Below are 16,007 nucleotides of genomic sequence, written 5' to 3' on the forward strand. Positions count from 1 at the left end.
AGTGGTTGTTTGCAAATTCGATATTCCTTTGTAGGGAAAAAATCAGTATCTTTAAATCATATGATCAGGATTATTATAAATAATGTCTTTGTAAAATAAAAATGTCCAGGCATCATAAACATCATAGATTAATTTGGTACATTAATCATATTAGAAAGGACACATTTTGTAAGCTTAAGAAAAAAGAAAGACGTCATGATTATTGACTTTCATCCTACTTTCTTGCTGCTTTCTTCTCACTAAATTTTCTTTTTTTCCCTTCCCCTTCTTTCTTTTTCTTTTTCCTTTGTATTATGCTATTCAATTTACTCATTTCTCACTGAAGTTTTAGAGTCTTTGAAATGATTTTTTGTTTTTTGGTCTTTTTTTCAGCTTAAAGAATAAGATCTGGGTAAACGAATTTAGGTAAGCCTGTGACATTTTTTGCTCTGTCTGGTTTTTCCTTGATTCCTCAGCTTCATGATGGGAGTGATGAAATAAATATCTTTTGGCTTGCATTTGTTTGGGATTTTACACCTGATTGAGAACTATGTGGGGAAAACAGAAAATGTTTGGGATGAGCAATATAAAATTCCTTTTTATTTATGAAAGTAAACCACAGATACATATTCTAGAGCAGGACTGTTAAATAGAAATGAAGGCCACTCATCATGCATAAGACTTTCTGCCCATGCATAAAACATAGATAAAATTACATTAATGTGGCATACACATTTTCTTCTGGGCCACATATTAATGCAGTATTAGCCATGTTTTATTGTATTTTAATTTATTTTATAAAATGTTTCCCAATTACATTTTAATCTGGTTTGGGTTGCACTCGGAAATGTTATGGACTTCATGTGACCCACACGAAGAATCATTGTTTGAGACCTTTGATCTGCAAAGAGCTTGAAGTTTGGAGTACCATTGACTTCAAGTACCAAGTCCTCTCACTTTCTTTTACGATCCAGTGAACTTATATAAATACTAACTTCTGACTTCAAGTTGGGCAGGAAGGATGGTTTTGTGAGATAACTAAATCTTCCCCTAGTTGTATTTTATGCCCCGTGGTCAGATGAGTTCTCACAGTTCCAGAGAATTGAGGGTAAAGAGTCAGAGCTACCAGTAGCCACACAAGGTTCCAGGATGCTAAAATAATAATAATAATAATAATAATAATAATAATAATAATAATAATAATAATAATAATAATAATAATAATAATAATAGTAAGAGTTCAAAGTCATTCTTGAGCTTTGTATTCAGGATGTTCTTAGGGTGGGGGAAAAGCTGTAACAAGCCTTGGCCACTTTGAGCTTTGAAGGAGAAGGTAGAGGAGGAGAAATGGGGATGGCTTTTTGGCACGCTTGGAACTGATTCAAAAGTAGGGTCAAAGAATTAGCCTTGCCCATTAGATCCTTCTTCCCTGAATACTAGTGAGTTTATTCCTATACACCTGGACAGAGCAGAGATAAACTCTTGAGGATTTCACTGGGATCCGTGTTACTAGACATGAACCAAAGTCCTGTCTTTAACCTCAAAACTAATATAGAACAGAATTAATTCCAACCTATTTATCTCTAGGGTTGCTTCATAAAGGCAGAGAACTTGGTCCTTAGGGGCAAGGAAATACAATTTACCCTTTTCACATCTCAGGATTCTGATTCTAGAGTTGCATGTTTACTTGGATCCATCCCCTTTGAATTTCTGTAATTCCTACCCTTACCCACATAAGCTTCATAACATAAAGTGAAAGCAGAAATACTTGAAATTATTCATGGCTAATTTGGGGTTTACTTTGAGGAGGAAGCAATCCAAAACTTAAGCATAGATTATGAAGGCTGATTGGATTATTTAGTTCACTTTTAAACAACTGTCTGATTTTTTTTTTTTCCCCTCAAAGGTATGGTGGTTTTTCACTGGGTACCAGTAATGTGCGTGGATTACCTCCAAGGGATGAAATTCATGTTGCCATCAACCAAGTGAAGAAACTCTTCCAGCTGACCAAGGTGTGTCCCAAATCAGGCCTGGAAAATGTGTAGTCTGGGTATTGGCTTATGTATTGGCATAATGGGCATAACTGATAACTGGGCAAACTGTCACTTGTTTTAAGAAAACAGGCCAGATGTGTATGGTTCCTGGGACTAGTGTGTCTCTTTGCCAGTGATCTAAATTGACTTTAACCAAATTCCCCTCTGGGATTGGTTCCAGCTGGCTTCAGATGTCCTCTCCATGGCTCCTTCTCTCTCCTGCCCAATTCCTCACTCTTTGTTCTTAGGGAGGAAAGCATGAGATTGGAACAAAACTCTGTGGCCAAGGCTCAGAGAGTCAGTGATAATAAAATAACATCCTAAACAAATGAGAATAGTTTGGGCATTTGAGAGCTAGCACCAAGGGTGGGAGAGGGGAAAAAGAAGAAGAGAGAGAGTTTCAGGCTTTATCAGCCCAGAGAAAAAAGTTCTTTCCTTGCTAGCTGGGTTCAGAGTCTGATAAAGTGCTGAGGTTTGCCTCGCTCTCCTGTGTCTTGCCTTTGCCTCTTTACATCTGTCTAAATGGGCTAGCAGTTCCCTGTTCTGAGGCCAAAGGAGAATCATTTGTTTTAAATCAAAAGTCCTTGAACCTCTTATTAAAATTTGTTGATGATTAATTTCCCAGATAACCTGCATATATGAATCTGCCTGCTGAAAAAAAAAGCAAAATAGATTTTTAAAGAGACATTCCTAAAAATGGCTGTGAAGAAAAGATAATTTTTTTTCTTTTTCAGTTGGCTTTTGTCTCTGATTTGGTATAAAGCATAAGTGTGCACACAGATATTTTCAAAGCCTGAGAGTACAGGTGTGGAAGGTTCACTTTAGGGCTACCTGACTTCCCAGTTAGTCCCTTTTGAAAGAAAGCAGTGTCTTATGTCACAGAGCCATGGTAGCTGTCAACACCAATCAGCCTTTTTCATATGTGTTCAAGTACCAAAACAAGGTGCAGGATTTTAAAATGCATAAGGCTGTCATTGCATATGTGTTATCCTTCATAGATTTACATATTTTCCGTAATTTTCAGCTTAGTGCAAAGAATTAAGTCAATCTAAACAAATCTTTAAAGTCTTTTGGGGAGATAGGGGTTGGAAGGATAGACAGTAGATGAAGAATAGTCTTCTGCAGATTTAGGGCAGTGTGGTACAACGGAGAGAGGGGCTATCTTTGGAGTCTGGAAGCCATGGGGTGAAGTCCCACTTAGAACTTGGATGTCTGACCATTTAAAATTCTTGGTCTCCCAGATAGTTTCCTTCACATTATAAATTACAGATGAGTAGCCTCTCTATCAGCAAAGGAAAGTCTCCCATCCAAAGTTCTTTTAGACTGGTGAAAATTGGGGCAGCTAGGTGGCGCAGTGGATAGAGCACCATTCCTGAAGTCAGGAGGACCCGAGTTCAAATCTGATCTCAGACACTTAATATTTCCTAGCTGTGTGGCCCTGGGCAAGTCACTTAACCGGCCTCAGGGGGAAAAAATAGACCGGCGAAAATTAAATCTAGACAAAGAAGAAAATAGTAATAAAATAAGTTACAGGAAGTTGCCTATCTACTATAAAGGTAAAATGCTTCTTGCCAGAAAGAAATACAACATTTGGGTTTCATGTTTTCTCTTTGCCATTTACAGGATAGTTCTGCAGATCGATTTCTCAACAGCTTAGGAAACTTCATGACAGGACTGGACACCAAAAATAATGTCAAGGTAATATCTGCTTGCATCTTGAGAACTCTAGGCTAATGTTAACTGCCCTCAGATACTAAGGTTGAGTAAGACTGCTGATGAGTAGAAGTACAAATCTGTGTATTTTACAAATTTGTAAATACAAAAATATAACTATCTTGTAAGCAAATAGGTGTCATAGTGGATAAATAAAGTGGTGAAATCAGGAAGATTTGAGTTCAAATCCATCCTCAGACACTGACTTAGCTGTATGAATCTGAGCAAATCAATTAACCTCTGCTGCCTCAGTTTCCTCAGCTGTAAAGTAGACTTAATAATAGCATCTACTTTCTAGGTTTCTTGGGAGGATCAAATGAAATAATATTTGTAAAAGCCTTTAGCACAAGACCGAGTATATTTTAGACATTTACTAAATAGTTGTTTCCCTTTCCTTCTTTTCACTTGTGACGTGTGTTTGTAGTGTATTTCTGGAAGTGGGTTACTTGACCAGAATTAGTTCAAAGCCAGCATTTTTTGTCTTTCAGGTATGGTTCAATAACAAGGGTTGGCATGCCATTGGTTCCTTCCTGAATGTCATCAATAATGCCATCCTCAGAGCCAACCTGCCAGAGGGAAAGAATCCCAACAACTACGGCATTACTGCTTTTAATCATCCTCTGAATCTGACTAAGCAGCAGCTCTCCGAAGTGGCCCTGTAAGCTTTAGGGATCGGGAAAAGAGTCCTGGGGAGGTTGGGTTCGTTCATCAATTTAATGAGAGTCATTGATCAAATGCTTACTAAATGGAGATATTATCATAAACTCTGAATGAAGATAGAAAGATAAATAATTAATTCATAGTCCTGCCATCCTGTAGTTTATAGCCCATATAGAGTATAGGACATATGAAAATAACTCTAATACAAAATAAAATGTGATAAGGAAGAGAGAGGAAAAAGAGAAACAGAGAGTGTTTCATGAGGTGTGAAAAGGAAAGCTCATTTCCAAATTGAGAAATGGGGGAGAGGCATGTAACCTAGATCTTGAAGGATGGATAGGATTTCAACAGGCAGACGTGACAGTTTTGGGAAAATATGGGAAGAGTCTTAACAGGTGTAGTGTAGGGGGACAAAATCATAGGTCCAGTTAAAAAAGCATAGGATGTGTACAAGGAATAATGAGTAGTCCAATTAGGATATTGCATGAAATAAGACTGGGACCTCTCCCATATGGTAAAATCCTTGAAGACAGGGATTATTCTATTAAATTATTTTATATCCCCATAACTTAAGCACAGTGCTATGGCACACATAGTATTTTCATGATTTTCAAATTTTAATTTAGTTGATATTCAAAGATCTTGATGATTTTGAGAAGCATTTCCAAAATATTATTATTAGATTACATGTTTTAATTTATGATTTCTAACACCCAATTGAATCTCTTCCTAGTCTAATGGATTTTTTGAAATTTGTTTTTTCAGGATGACTACTTCAGTAGATGTCCTTGTTTCCATCTGTGTGATCTTTGCAATGTCCTTCGTCCCAGCCAGCTTTGTTGTGTTTTTGATCCAGGAGCGCGTCAGCAAAGCTAAACATCTACAGTTCATCAGTGGTGTAAAACCTGTCATCTACTGGCTTTCCAACTTTGTCTGGGATATGGTAAGAACAAGTTGCTGGATAGCTCCTGGGTATTCTTCACAGTATGTGGCAGTAATCAATATTATAAGAAAATGCTCAATAGGATTAAAAAGAGCTGTCCAGAAGCAAAATAGAGCAACTGCATCATCTCTTATTCTGTTTCATCATGCTAAATTATTGTTAAATGTATGGTGTGATGCTGAGAATCTTGGACTTGGAGTCAAAAAACCTAAGCTCAGGAAGTTTAATCACAGGACCTTGCACAAGTCACTTGACTCTATTCCTTTCAATTCCCCATCTTTCCTGTGCCTCAGTATTCTTTGTAAAGCAAAGTAGTTGGACTTGATCTCTAATTTCTTATCTAGCTATGCTAATACTAGGAATATTTTTTTTCTTATCAATAGGATGTCAGGGAATAGGGGAGAAAAAATGGATTTCTGGTTTAAAATAAAAAAAATCATTAAAAACAAAAAAAATTGGAAGGTGCTACAAATGTGGAATATAGCAAGCACTTTTAGATGTATTGTACTTTTGCTTAATTTTTTTACTCTGTTATAAGAGACTTCTCATGGACTGGGAGTAATAAGTAAATATTTGTATTGTAAAAACAAAACATGTCTATAAAAAGCTTTTAAAAGAATTTTTATGTTATGCTTTTATTAATGCATTATATTAGCTGGATTACATATTGGACTTGTGATCAAGTAAATCTTTTTCAGATGTATTGTTATCTGTTCATATTGCTTCCATTTTATACTTTAAAAAAACTTATTTTATACTTTTAAAATTGATTTTTCTGAACTTATGTAGGACTTTTCATACTTGTCAAATTTCCTCTTTATTCAAGCCTACTCTTTCTATCTGCTATAAATTTTTTTTTTAATATTGAAATTTTAAAATTTCCTCTGGTGTAAGTAAATATTCCTCTTAGCTTTCTGTTGGTTTCAGATTTGTAAGTTGCTCATCAAAATTATATCAAAAATACCACAAATCATTTAAAAATCACAAAATAACACAATCGGGGTATTTTATTCAATTTTAACAATTATTCAACCATCTATTGAGTTTTCCCAATCTAAGTAAATAGATTCTACCATAATTGAATCCAAATTTTCAGTTTAACTCTTGAATCCATTCAAGACCCAGATTTTCAAGTTGACTTTTTCATAATGATATAATTCTGCTGCTCATTTTATGGGTACTTTTTAATAGACTCATTTTACAGAGAACACAGTATCATTAAAAATACACTTAATTTAGAATTTAGAAAATCTAGATTAGTTTTGGCTTAAGTATCTACTAAATTATGATCTTGAGTAATTTAGGTCAGTTAATAATTTATCTGAGCCTTGCTTTCTTCATCTAGAAAATGAGAATAAGAATACCTGCCCTGCCTACCTCATAGTTTTGTTGAAAATATAAAAATGAAATAATAAATAAGTGTGAAATTGTAAAGAGTAAGGTATTGTAAAAAATATAAGGGTATTGCTATTTTTATAATTAGATAAACTAACTTGTCATCAAGAATTTATATTCCTCCCTATTTCCTAAAAGAATTAATTAAAACAGAAAAGTATTAATATTATTAATATCACATTATTATTGCTAATCTTAATAATAATAATTTTATGTTAATTAAAAGGAAGCTCTTGAAACTTAAAATTCATCCTTCATAAATATATAGGAATAATTGTGGGAAAGACAGAAACAATAAGTTTATGAGATAGGGTAAAATGCTTGTCAGAATTTATTGTCTAATACTTTGATTAATGATTTGTGTACCATTTGTTCTTGGTTATGCTTATCTATCCTTTATTATCATCAGAGACAAAAGGTTTGAATATAATTTTAGAGCTAAGGATAAACTTTTATTTTATCTTTTTTATTTTCTTTCAGTGCAATTATGTGGTACCTGCCACCTTAGTCATCATCATCTTTATCTGCTTCCAGCAAAAGTCTTATGTGTCTTCCACCAACCTTCCTGTCCTGGCTCTTCTCCTCTTACTTTATGGGTAGGCAATCTCGAGTTTGAGATGACTAGATTAGAAATGAAGAATAAAAGAAGAAGTAATATTTAATCTTCTCCTGTTTTGTTTCACAGGTGGTCAATAACCCCTCTCATGTACCCAGCCTCCTTTGTGTTCAAGATCCCCAGCACAGCTTATGTGGTCCTTACTAGTGTGAACCTCTTCATTGGGATTAATGGAAGTGTGGCCACTTTTGTTTTAGAGCTCTTCACTAACAATGTGAGTATTGTGATTCCTTTACCTGTTTTTTCTTGGTAAATAAATACCTGTTGGATTGTTGTGATTGTCATAAAGGAAATATTCCATTGTAGAACAAATGTTAGCCCTGGAAGCCTTTGGTTCAAGCTACTTGGGACACAAGCTATATGATCATGGGAAATCACTAATTTCTGTGATTCTTAGAATCCTCATCTGTAAAATAGTTATGATGATACTTATAGTGCTTACCTCAAAAGCTCAAATGATATGATGCATATGTGAAGTGCTTTGCAAAATTTAAATCACTGGATAATGGCAGTATTGTTGCCTAAAATATATGTTTAGAGTTTTGAAAAGCCAAGCTAATAAAATTACATATCCTTGGAAGTATTTGGGTTTTTAAAAAGACATAATTTTTGTTTTAGAAGTTTAGAATGTACTTTGATATCATAAATTAAAGCAAAATTGAGATGCTATGAGATATCATCTAATCAGTCTGTTTCTTATTGTCAGTTGAATTCTAGATAAAAAACATTACAATTACTGTGGACACTCTAGGTCCCTTGTATGCCATGATGATACAATGGAAGGTCACTTTGAAAATAGATTTGGAGGGGCAACTAGGTGGCGCAGTGGATTAGGGCACCAGCCCTGAAGTCAGTAGGACCTGAGTTCAAATATGGCCTCAGACACTTAACACTTCCTAGCTGTGTGACCCTGGGCAAGCCACTTAACCCCAATTACCTCAGCAAAAAAAAAAAAAAAAAAAAAGAAAGGGAAAAAAAGAAAATAGATTTGGAATGTGTCAGAGTAGAATTAGAGCAGAATATGCACAAGCTGCTAGCTAAATGTCCACAATTTCCAACTTGCATGCATTTTCTCCTGTCTAAGGCATTTTTCTAAACTTTCCACAGGATATTCCTTATTTCCTCAACATTGGTTGCGAATGTTTTTTGGTAACTGAAATCCAAGATTTGTATTACTATACTAGAATTTCAAAGTTTAGAAGGGACTTTGAGGTCACCTATTCCAGCTTGTTGTATTCTGAGCAAGACTCCCATTTCCCACTAAGCTCACTCAAGGGCCTCCAGTGCAGGGAAGTTTGCTGTCCCCAAAGCAGTCCATTCTACATTTGGATTAACTTAATTGTTGAAACAAAATTTCTTTTATATTGAGCCAAAATTTGTCTTTGCATTGCTCCTCTAAGAGCCAGATGGAACAAATTAAATTTCTCCTTTTTATGATAACTGTCTTCAAATACTTAAAGCTGCAAATGGTTGAAGAAAACTATCTTCTGTAAGTTTTCTTTTATTTAGTTAAACATCCTTAATTCCTTCAACTACTCTCAGCCAACAGATCTTCTCTTTATTCTAACTTTATAATTGCCAAATGTACTTACAGTTGATTTTTGTGTTTGTTTTAATAGAAGCTCAACAATATTAATGATATTTTGAAGTCTGTGTTCCTGATATTCCCTCACTTCTGTTTGGGACGAGGGCTAATTGATATGGTGAAAAATCAGGCGATGGCTGATGCACTAGAAAGGTTTGGTAAGTAAATACTTTCCATCTCTTAACTACTGCATATTAACGTTGATGGCCATATGGAATTAAACAAGTCTTTATCTTTGAACAACAACTTTAAGTATTATTTCCTGTACCTGACTTTCTTTCCTCATCAGTAGGTCATACATTACAACTGTCCCCCATGTATTAGCAAAATAGACATTAAGTGAATACTTTGATCACCTCAAGAAAGAGATTCCAAAATAACAACTTTGAAGAAACATTATAGTTAAACTACAGAATTATCAGGTCAAGGAAAAAGTACTACAAGATACCAGAAACAAAATATTAGGGAGATATAATCAAGATTACATGGGATTTAGCAGTTGTAATATTAGAGAATTGGAGGTCATGGAACATGATATCCCAGAAGGCAAAGGATTTATAAGAACAGAATTGAACAAAAATTTTGATTTCCAATATGAAGGCTCAAGAGAAGCCTAAAAAGAGAAAAGAAAATGTAAGAGATTCAATAGAGTTGAACTGGTTATGTCCCTATATATGGTAAGGTGATACTTGTAATTCTTAATATGCATAGATGTTACACGTATAAGGTGAATTTGAGAGATTGATATAAAAAAAACAACTAAGGGATGAGAGAGAGCATCCTACACTGTAAAAATGGATAATTGTGATTACGTTAAATTTAAAAGTTTTTGGACAAACAATACCAATGTAGCCAAGATTACAAAGAATGCAAAAATAAGAATATAAGCCATTACCTAATTGATAAATAGTCAAAGGATATGAATAGGCGGTTTTCAGATGAGAAAATCAAAGCTATCTATAGGCATGTGAAGAAGTGCTCTGTCATTTTTAATAAGAAAAAAGGAAATTAAAACAATTTTGAGGTACCACCTCACATCTATCAGGTTGGCTAATGTGACCAAAAAAGGGGGAAATGATAAATGTTGGAGATGATATGGAAAAATTGAGATACTAATGCACTGTTGGTGGAGTTGTGAACCGATCCAATCATTTTGGAAAGAAATTTAGAACTCTGTCCAAAGGATAGCCAAACTGTGCCTACCCTTTGATCCAGTGATACTATTACTATGTCTGTATTCCAAAGAGATAATTTAAAAAAAAAAAAAAAAGGAAGCACATGCACAAAAATACTTCTAGCAGTCTTTTTCATGGTGGCAAAATAGTGGAAATTGAAGGGGATACCCATCAATTAGGAAATAGCTGAGTAAGTTGTGATAAATGAATATGAAGGAATACTATTATGGAATAAGAAATGATGACTAGACAGATTTCAGAAAAACCTGGAAAGACTTGTACAAAGATACAAAGTAAAATGAGGAAGTACACATTATCAACAATAGCGTATGATAATCAACCCTGAAATTACTCAGTTCTCAGCAACACAATGATCTAAAACAAATACAAAGAACTCAAAATAAGGTGAAAGTTAATTTATCAGACCCCAGGTCCTAGTAGTAGTCTGAATTCTGGTGGGAGAAGGAAGAAGATGACCAGAATGCTAATGGTAGGGTTTGGAGGAGAATATCTTTTCATTGCTTAGCAACCCGTAATGTTTTATTTTTATTGTTACTTATTTGTGAAAGTTGCTTTGATTTGAATTGTCAGTGAATTAGTGACTATTAACCTGAACCTGGAGCACAGGCCAATGTGCAGGAGAAAGCAATAAACCCTTTAGACTAAATTCTAAAACACCAGTAAATTCAGTATCTGTGTGCTGTTCCTTAGCTGCCCTTTTCAGAGTGGGGACTGATGTGTGCATGTTTATTTGTTCTTCACTAGGAGAAAACCGTTTTGTCTCTCCACTCTCCTGGGACTTGGTGGGAAGGAATCTCTTTGCTATGGCTGTGGAAGGGGTGGTCTTCTTCCTCATCACGGTACTGATCCAGTACAGGTTCTTCATCAAGCCCAGGTAAGTTCATTTCTCAGATTTCATTGGGTGCTAAATATTTCAAGTAACTCATGAACCAAGCAGGGAAACATGCTTCAGAAAATGTGGACTGGAAACCAGAATTGATGGTTAACATATAGAGTATCTCATGAATAAACTTAAACTTTCACAGATTCTAGAATTTCAGCATTGAAGTACCTTCTACTACGTCTTTAACAAGTGTCCATCTAGTCTTTATTTATGGGTTGTGGAACAGCCTGTTAGAACAGCTCATTTGTTTTTGCACTGCTCTAGTTAGAAGGATTTTCCATATATCACACCATAAGTTTTCTTTTTGTAATTCCTATTTCTTGTGCCTAATTCTGCCTTCTGGGCTAAGCAGACCAAGCCTAAAGATTCTTTGACACAATTGCCTTTTAGCCGTTTGAAGTCTTCTGTTCTTCATGCTAAATATTTCCAGTTTCTTCAATTGATTCTCATCCCATAATTTCTAGCCCCTTATAATCTTGGTCACCCTCACCTAAGTACTTTCTAAGTAGTCTTTGTCAAATGTGTTATTCATAGCTGAATATACAGTCCCTAATGCTCGTCTTTTCAATTAAACCAAAATCATTTCTCCCTAAATAGCTCATTTATTTTCTATATAGATTATGGTCCCTAGCTTTGAGCTTTTGTTGAGTTGTTTGTACTTTCCATCACTAGAATCATGGAATCATAGAATAGAACTGAAAGAGACCTTAAATATCCAGCCACCGGGAAATGACGTGAACAAATTATACCACTCTTTGGTAGCAGGAACAGGTCGAGAGTCTTAACACGCCAGAGAGAGACCGTCTGCTGCCTCATAATGCTTCTAAACAAATGAGAAGCTATATCTGTAGGCTTCTGAGACACAAAGTGTTTATGGGAATTGGCTTTGATTTTTGAATTGGGAAAGAGCTATATTAACATATTACCTCTAAACTTACTAGCTCTGTGGGGCATAGATAGGCAAATCATTTAGTATTTTTCAACTAAAATTTCCTCTTCCATTATTGACTATTTTTGACATTTCACTTTAGGGGTTGGTTTCCACTGGAATAATAGGTTCTGTTTTATTTTTCCATTAAGACCCGTAATTGCAAAACTTCCTCCTCTAAATGATGAGGATGAGGATGTGAGAAGAGAAAGGCAGAGGATATTGGATGGTGGTGGACAGAATGATATTCTAGCAATCAAAGAACTAACTAAGGTGAGGAAATGAATAACTACTTTAAATTTTATTTTCTTCAAATAATCTGTTTTGTGTAAATAGTAAGCCTATGTAATATGGGATAATTCTGTTTGCATAAGAAATGTACTCCTAAAACTTACTTGTAAATTGAATTTTGATAAAAGAATCTTTTGTAAGATCATTACTCCATGATGCCATCAACTTTATATGTTCAGATTTTCATGTGTAAAAAAGTAATATACAGTGGTATAAAAGGAACTCAGAAATTCTTTTTGTTTGAGAGAAACATAACTACAGAGAAGAGAAAACTTTTTTTTTAGTTATGTGCTCCAAAATAAATAAATAAATAAATGGAGCCTCTGATTTGCCCCAGCACTAAGAATGCACCTTTGTGATGGTGATGGCAGTGACAACAGTTTATCTATTTTGTCTTTAATGGTTAGTTTTTGGCCCTCAGATATATACCAGAAAGATTCATTGACTAGCAGGACAGCTTTGAAATTATTTTAAATGTAAAAAGTTTGTCCATGTAATAATTCAGTTTTATGTACAACCTTTTCATTCCACTCTATAATATATGGAAATAGTCATTTTATTGGACAATCTTTTAAAAAAAGGAAAAAAAGTGACATTCACTGAGTTTAAAAATGGAAATTTAGATTTCAGAAAGTTGGCTTGTTTTCATTCTCATTCTCTAAACAAGACCAAAACTCAAGATATCACAAGGACCAGGTAGTCATGGTACTGTGAAGATATGAGAGCTTTATCAAGAGTATTTGCTCCAGGGACTGCTAAATTTTGAAATCTTTATTTTCTTTTAACTTGGTATTCTTGTGATGACCTTGAATTACTGATGCTTATGTATTTCTGGATGTGTCTTATTTTAGGTCTATAGAAGCAAGAGGAAACCTGCAGTTGACAGGATCTGTGTTGGCATCCCTCCTGGAGAGGTAATGTCAAAGTTGTCACATTTGTTTTTATGCCAGTTAATGGAGAATGTGCTAAGCCAATTAGGGTAGAATTGGAAGTAGAAAATAAAAAAATTGTTCATGCACTGCTTTAATTAGGTGTTCTATAGGACATGAATAATTTAGAGGCCAGGAAAACCCAAGTCCACATAATGGTTTTCAGCTATATGAGCTATTTAAGGAAATTCCATACTTTTAAAACATTTCTTTTCTCATCCATCCCATCCCACACATATAATGAAATTAAAATAAATATAAAATGGAATTTCCCCTTTCTTGTTTATATTGTTTAATTTCTGTTCTCTTGGATTATCTGGTAAAATTGGATTTACCTTCTTGTTTGTTGCATATTGAATTTAATCTCAGTTTTGATCATTGAACTTCTGTCTGTATTTGAAAAATATACACATAGATGCTTCACAAGAGCCACTTTCATCAATGTGGCTACTCCTTCCACCAATGTAGATTAGCAACACCAGTGTGCCTTAGCAGTTGTTGATTTTCATTAATTTCTGTAACTGAAAAAGGTCATCATTATTTCACTGTTTTCTACTATTGACCCTCTCTGTACTCCCTAGTTTATTAATTGGTCACTGGGCATATGCATAAAAGTATTCCATTTTAATAATAAGAACTGCTCAAAATTGTGCTCTGCTAACACATAGTTTATGAGAATCTGGTCTCCTATTTTACTTAGCAGTCAGTATAAGTCTCAAGACCAACTGTAGGAATGAAAACGGGGGGAAGTTGCTTTTTTTACTTTTTGTTTATTCATGGCCAAAGAATGTATCATCTAGTGACTTCTTAGCTAGGTTGACCATGAGGGAGCAGAATCAGCCTTTTCCTAAAACCATATTCAAAGCCTTTTTCTTTGTAGAACTCATCAGAACTCATGTTTTAGCCTCCTAAACTTAAAGATCCACCTTCATGACATAATCAGACATCAGAGTAGATTTTGTATGTCTTGGATATACAAATACATCTATAATGTATATGTTTATATGGGAATAAATGAATGTGTGTGTGTGTGTGTGTGTGTGTGTGTTGAGTGTATCTGTCAAGCAATGGGAGGTTGTCCTACCTTGCTTTCAGCTCACTATCACCTGCAGTTGATTATACAAATGATTTCAAGTGCATTATGTGGCTTGCAGGCTTGATATATAGCTTTTCAAAATATAATAACCTTTTTAAATTGTCATTTTAAGAATTGAAGAAGAACATACTTAATAATTTAGGATTGTGCTCTTTGAAAGCTTTTCTGCAGTAGTTTATGAATCTTGCTATTTAATGGTATCATTATACTTGGGCACATGGTTTACTCAACTCCTCTAACTTTTTCTTCTAGTGCTTTGGGCTTCTGGGAGTGAACGGGGCTGGAAAATCATCAACTTTTAAAATGTTAACTGGAGACACCAGTGTGACAAAAGGAGATGCTTTTCTCAATAAAAACAGGTGAGAAATGGACTTTCTTTTTGGCATTTGGCTCAAAGTCCTTTCAAATATCTCTTCTATCAGCTTTCTGATTATTCTGTAATTATGCTATCAGATATTATTCTCGGCCTTATCCTTGCTTCCTCCACTAAAAGCTTGAGAAGCTCACTAATTTTTTTATAAGAAGTCATTATTGTAAAGAAAAAGATCTTCCTATTCTAATTTTTAAAAATGATGAGGATCTTTTAGTGTTGAGTAATAAGTCTATCTTTGAAGACTGGGCTAAAATTCAGCAGAGTATAGTGCTGCAAAGGAGCAGCTTGGATGGTATGGGGCCGATGACATAAGCCAAGTAATTAGTGATTCATTATATTTAAAACCCCCAACTACTTCTCTTGTGTTTTGCAGTATCTGTCAGACATCCAAGAAGTCCATCAGAACATGGGCTATTGCCCTCAGTTTGATGCTATCACTGAACTGTTGACAGGAAGAGAGCACGTGGAATTCTTTGCGCTCTTGAGAGGAGTCCCTGAGAAAGAAGTTGGCAAGGTAATGATGGCTTATAATCAATGCCAATGATGCATCTCCCTATAATAGGAATTTTTTCTAAAAAGTATTCATCCTATAGCTTTCCAGAATAAACTTAAGGAATCAGCTCCTCCTTTAAAATTAAATACTAATTTAATATTTAATAATTAAAGTAGAAATTGCCATGTGGAATTTCTGTTCCCCCACTATTTCTGGATTTGTGAATTGCCATTTTTTATTTCAAAAATAGATGTGTTAGTGTATTACACACTACTGCAGCTGCTGCTTTGAACATGATCCACCATTAATGACTTTGTGTTTCACTTGAACCCCCCCAAGTCATCAGTTTTTCTTTCTTCTCTTGCCATATCAGGACAGTCTAGAGTTGGGGAGGGTGTTGATATTTCTTTGCAAGAAAAAAGTGTACTAGTCATCACTATTCAGTGTTCACATGTGTGCTGTGCCAGAGAAAGGAAATCCTTGGTATTACTCTTGTGATTTAAAAAAATATATATATTTTTCAGTGGTTTTTCTTTTCAAATTCTCAAGTGACAAGGCTGAGTGATTAATGTAAGTTAAGATAAATTTTTGATACTTAAGTATATTCTACTACTTCCCACAGCCTTTCTAAACTTAAGTATTTTGTTTCAAGGCCTTCTTTCTCATCATGTTTTCTTTCCCTTTAAATATAATACTGAACCTTTTTGATAAGAACTGAACTTTGTTGTCCCCACACAATATTTGTGCTAGCTGTTACAAAATTGTCTGCCTGTGACCCTGAAAACAGGTCGGGGCCATTCTTTTTCTTTGTTAATTTTTAGTGCAAGCTGTTTTGACAAAACACCTTTAAGCAGGGAGTCAAATCCTGACCTCAGACTATGAAGGGAATTGTAA

General features: G+C 34.7%; 1 protein-coding gene across 1 annotated transcript in view; it reads left to right on the plus strand.

The window, feature by feature from the left end:
- ABCA1 (ATP binding cassette subfamily A member 1) overlaps window positions 1–16,007 on the plus strand; it is a 145,278-nt gene that overhangs the window by 122,388 nt on the left and 6,883 nt on the right. The window contains exons 33-46 of the mRNA XM_074280052.1: window positions 373–405; window positions 1,886–1,991; window positions 3,636–3,710; window positions 4,214–4,383; window positions 5,151–5,328; window positions 7,204–7,319; window positions 7,409–7,553; window positions 8,959–9,082; window positions 10,865–10,994; window positions 12,084–12,204; window positions 13,074–13,136; window positions 14,500–14,606; window position 14,835; window positions 14,994–15,134. Coding sequence (XP_074136153.1) covers window positions 373–405; window positions 1,886–1,991; window positions 3,636–3,710; window positions 4,214–4,383; window positions 5,151–5,328; window positions 7,204–7,319; window positions 7,409–7,553; window positions 8,959–9,082; window positions 10,865–10,994; window positions 12,084–12,204; window positions 13,074–13,136; window positions 14,500–14,606; window position 14,835; window positions 14,994–15,134 — 1,510 coding nt within the window. The remainder of the gene's footprint in view (window positions 1–372; window positions 406–1,885; window positions 1,992–3,635; window positions 3,711–4,213; window positions 4,384–5,150; window positions 5,329–7,203; window positions 7,320–7,408; window positions 7,554–8,958; window positions 9,083–10,864; window positions 10,995–12,083; window positions 12,205–13,073; window positions 13,137–14,499; window positions 14,607–14,834; window positions 14,836–14,993; window positions 15,135–16,007) is intronic.

This window comes from Sminthopsis crassicaudata, chromosome 1, assembly GCF_048593235.1.
Source record: "Sminthopsis crassicaudata isolate SCR6 chromosome 1, ASM4859323v1, whole genome shotgun sequence".
In the NCBI taxonomy this organism is placed as follows: Eukaryota; Metazoa; Chordata; class Mammalia; order Dasyuromorphia; family Dasyuridae; genus Sminthopsis; species Sminthopsis crassicaudata.